At 35.8% G+C, this 3006-nt stretch overlaps 1 protein-coding gene across 1 annotated transcript; it reads left to right on the top strand.

Moving 5' to 3' along the window:
• Window positions 1-312: 312 nt before the first annotated feature.
• On the top strand, window positions 313-2546 carry LOC138403048 (craniofacial development protein 2-like). The gene is made up of 4 exons (XM_069502002.1): window positions 313-318; window positions 931-1715; window positions 1938-2144; window positions 2513-2546. The coding sequence occupies exons 1-4, from the start codon at window positions 313-315 to the stop codon at window positions 2544-2546; spliced, it is 1032 nt and encodes a 343-aa protein (XP_069358103.1).
• Window positions 2547-3006: the final 460 nt, after the last annotated feature.

Below are 3006 nucleotides of genomic sequence, written 5' to 3'. Positions count from 1 at the left end.
ACTTACTAAAAGTTATAGGTACATCCAAGGACATCCATATTCCATACTAATATTTTAAATTAAAATGTGTATGTCTGTCTGTCTGTCTGCCTGCTAACCTTTCACGGCCCAACAATTAAACCGATTTTGATGAAATTTGGTAAAGATTAGCTTACATTCCGGAGAAGGACATAGGCTAATTTTTATGCCAGAAAATCAAAGAGTTCCCATTTTTAAAAACCTAAATCCACGCGGACGAAGTCGCGGGCATCAGCTAATAGGTAATAAATAAATAAATATACCGAACATTTTAGAGAGCGAGCCAGCGCATGTATGCATGTATGTGCATGTGTATAATATAAAATAACCTTCGTTATTTTATATTATATAAGCTGAAAGTTTATCTGCGTATTGTCTCCAACACAGGGAGGAAAGATCAGCGACTATGAAGTTTGGATCAAGATGGCTTTGGGAGATAACAAGTAATAAAGGGGTAAAAAATATTACATCAAAGTATAAAGTCTGATTTTCAAATATTTTCTTTGGAATAGTATTAGAAATCACGTCATGCATTGCCAGGCACTTAGTATCGTTGCAATGCCCAGCCAGACGATCCAAACTTCATAGTCATTAGATTATATATACATATTCATAGCATTACTGAAATATGATAAAATCATAATAATTGAAGACAATAGAAAAAACACTAAACGAAACTTATCTCTTTCACCAGATAATTACACTGATGATACTACAGGAAATCAACAGCCGAAAAAATCTAAAAAAACTTTTATGAAGAAACGTGCAACAAGGCAACCTAACGACAGTCATAATACTGCCAATGCTCAGACACCGCAGTCAATACTATCCTTTGTAACGAGACACTCTGATAGTGAAAGTAAAAATGAAACTCTTCTGAAAAACAACAATAACAGAGTGGAAAAACTGTAGCAAAGAACTGAGCCGCCTCCAACTTCTACATCTCCCCCACCTCGGCTGGTCACCGCGGGGGTAGTAGACCATAACCCTCCAAGCAAAAAGAAACTAAACAAACCAAATAAATGCTACATAGCCACGCTTAACGTCAGATCTCTTCTCAGCAGTGAAAGACTGATACAGCTTGAACATGCTTTATCAGAAATAAAGTGGTCCATAATTGGGATTTCCGAAGTAAGAAGACAGGGATGGAATATAGAAGATAAAGGGAAATATGTGATATACTATTACGGAGAAACGAAAGGTGAACGAGGAATTGGCTTCCTTGTTAAAAAGTCTAACAACATTCAAGTGCAAGACTTTTTACCAATATCAGAAAGAGTCGCTCTAATTAAAGTCAAACTTAACGAGCAACTATTCACAATCATAGAAGCGTACGCTCCCACTGAACGGGCTGAATGGAATGATATAGAGATATTCTACAATTCTCTTCAGGAAGCCATAGAAAAAAGCACAAAAAACATTGTACTAATGGGCGATATGAACGCGAAGATCGGTCAAACCACAGATGATGAGAGCCGGGTACTAGGGAAATATGGATATGGTGAAAGGAACGAGAGAGGAGAACTATTCATTGATTTCTGCCAACAACACGAACTTAAAATAATGAATACAATGTTTAACAAACCTGGAAGCAAAAGATGGACATGGAAATCTCCGAATGGCACCACATTAAACGAAATTGATTTCATAACAACTAATGTTCCAAGAATGATAGCGAATGTAAGCACATTGAACAGGTTTAAATTCCCCAGTGACCACCGCTTAGTGAGAGCAACGCTAAATCTGTGTAGTGGAAAAAAGTCGCGTAAGCACTATATCAAAAAACCTCAAATCAGTTTTGATCCGATGAAATTCCACAATATTATAACTCAGTTATTAACACCACAATGTAATGATAATCATTGCTCTTTAACTTTACAAGAGCATTATGATAGGGTCGAAAACTGCATTCTCCACAGTGTTGCAGAAGCTAAAGTACTCAATGGAAAAAGAAACAATAACATCATAACAGAAGAAATAAAAGAACTCATCAACAAAAGACACAATTTAGCATGCAAACAGAAAAAAACAAAGCAAGAAAAAGATATGTTGAGTAAACTATACCGAGAATTAAATGACAAAATAAGAACTAATGAACAAAATCACAGGCTTGAAACTTTGGAAAGGTATATCAACGAGTCAGGAGCTATTAAAAAAGCCTACAAATCCTTAAGCTCATCAAAAAGCCTGATGTGTCACTTAAAGTCGAAGACAGGTGTTTTAGCAACAAATAGAAAAGAAATAACACATATCGCCACAAAAATTTTCGAAAACCTTTATGCTAAACAACATCATTTAAAAAATGCAACAAATCAAACTGTATTCAATAATGACCCTGTCCCTCCAATTATGGAAAATGAAGTGGAATACTCTATCAAAAAACTTAAACTAGGGAAAAGCCCTGGATCCGATGGAATCAGTAATGAAATGATAAAAGCTGGGAAAGATTCTCTCACCAAACCACTAACTGAAATATTTAACCGTATCATTGTAGAGAAAGAAATTCCTGCACAGTGGACAACATCTGATATCATCCTGCTATATAAAAAAGGAGATCCGAAACTAATATCAAATTACAGACCAATCAGCCTAATGTCCTGCTTGTACAAAGTTTTTGCAAGTACACTGCTGCGCAGGATTACTCCTCAAATTGACGAAAACCAACCAGTAGAGCAAGCCGGTTTCATGAAAAATTACTCAACGATAGATCATATACATACTTTGAAAATGATAATAGAAAAATATAATGAATTTTCAATGCCTCTATATATAGGATTTATAGACTACTCGAAAGCATTCGATTCCATAACACACGAGTCAATATGGCGCGCTTTAGCTGAACAAGGAGTAAATGACGGCTATATTGAAACTTTAAAAATAATTTATAAAAGCAGCAAAGGAAGAGTTAAAATAGACTCGCCCGGACCTCTCTTCAACATTGAACGTGGGGTGAGACAGGGAGATCCGCTATCCCCAAAATTATTTATA

This window comes from Maniola hyperantus, chromosome 11, assembly GCF_902806685.2.
Source record: "Maniola hyperantus chromosome 11, iAphHyp1.2, whole genome shotgun sequence".
NCBI lineage: Eukaryota > Metazoa > Arthropoda > Insecta > Lepidoptera > Nymphalidae > Maniola > Maniola hyperantus.
Note: the sequence above shows the minus strand (reverse complement) of the source record. Positions and strands in the feature narration are given on the sequence as shown.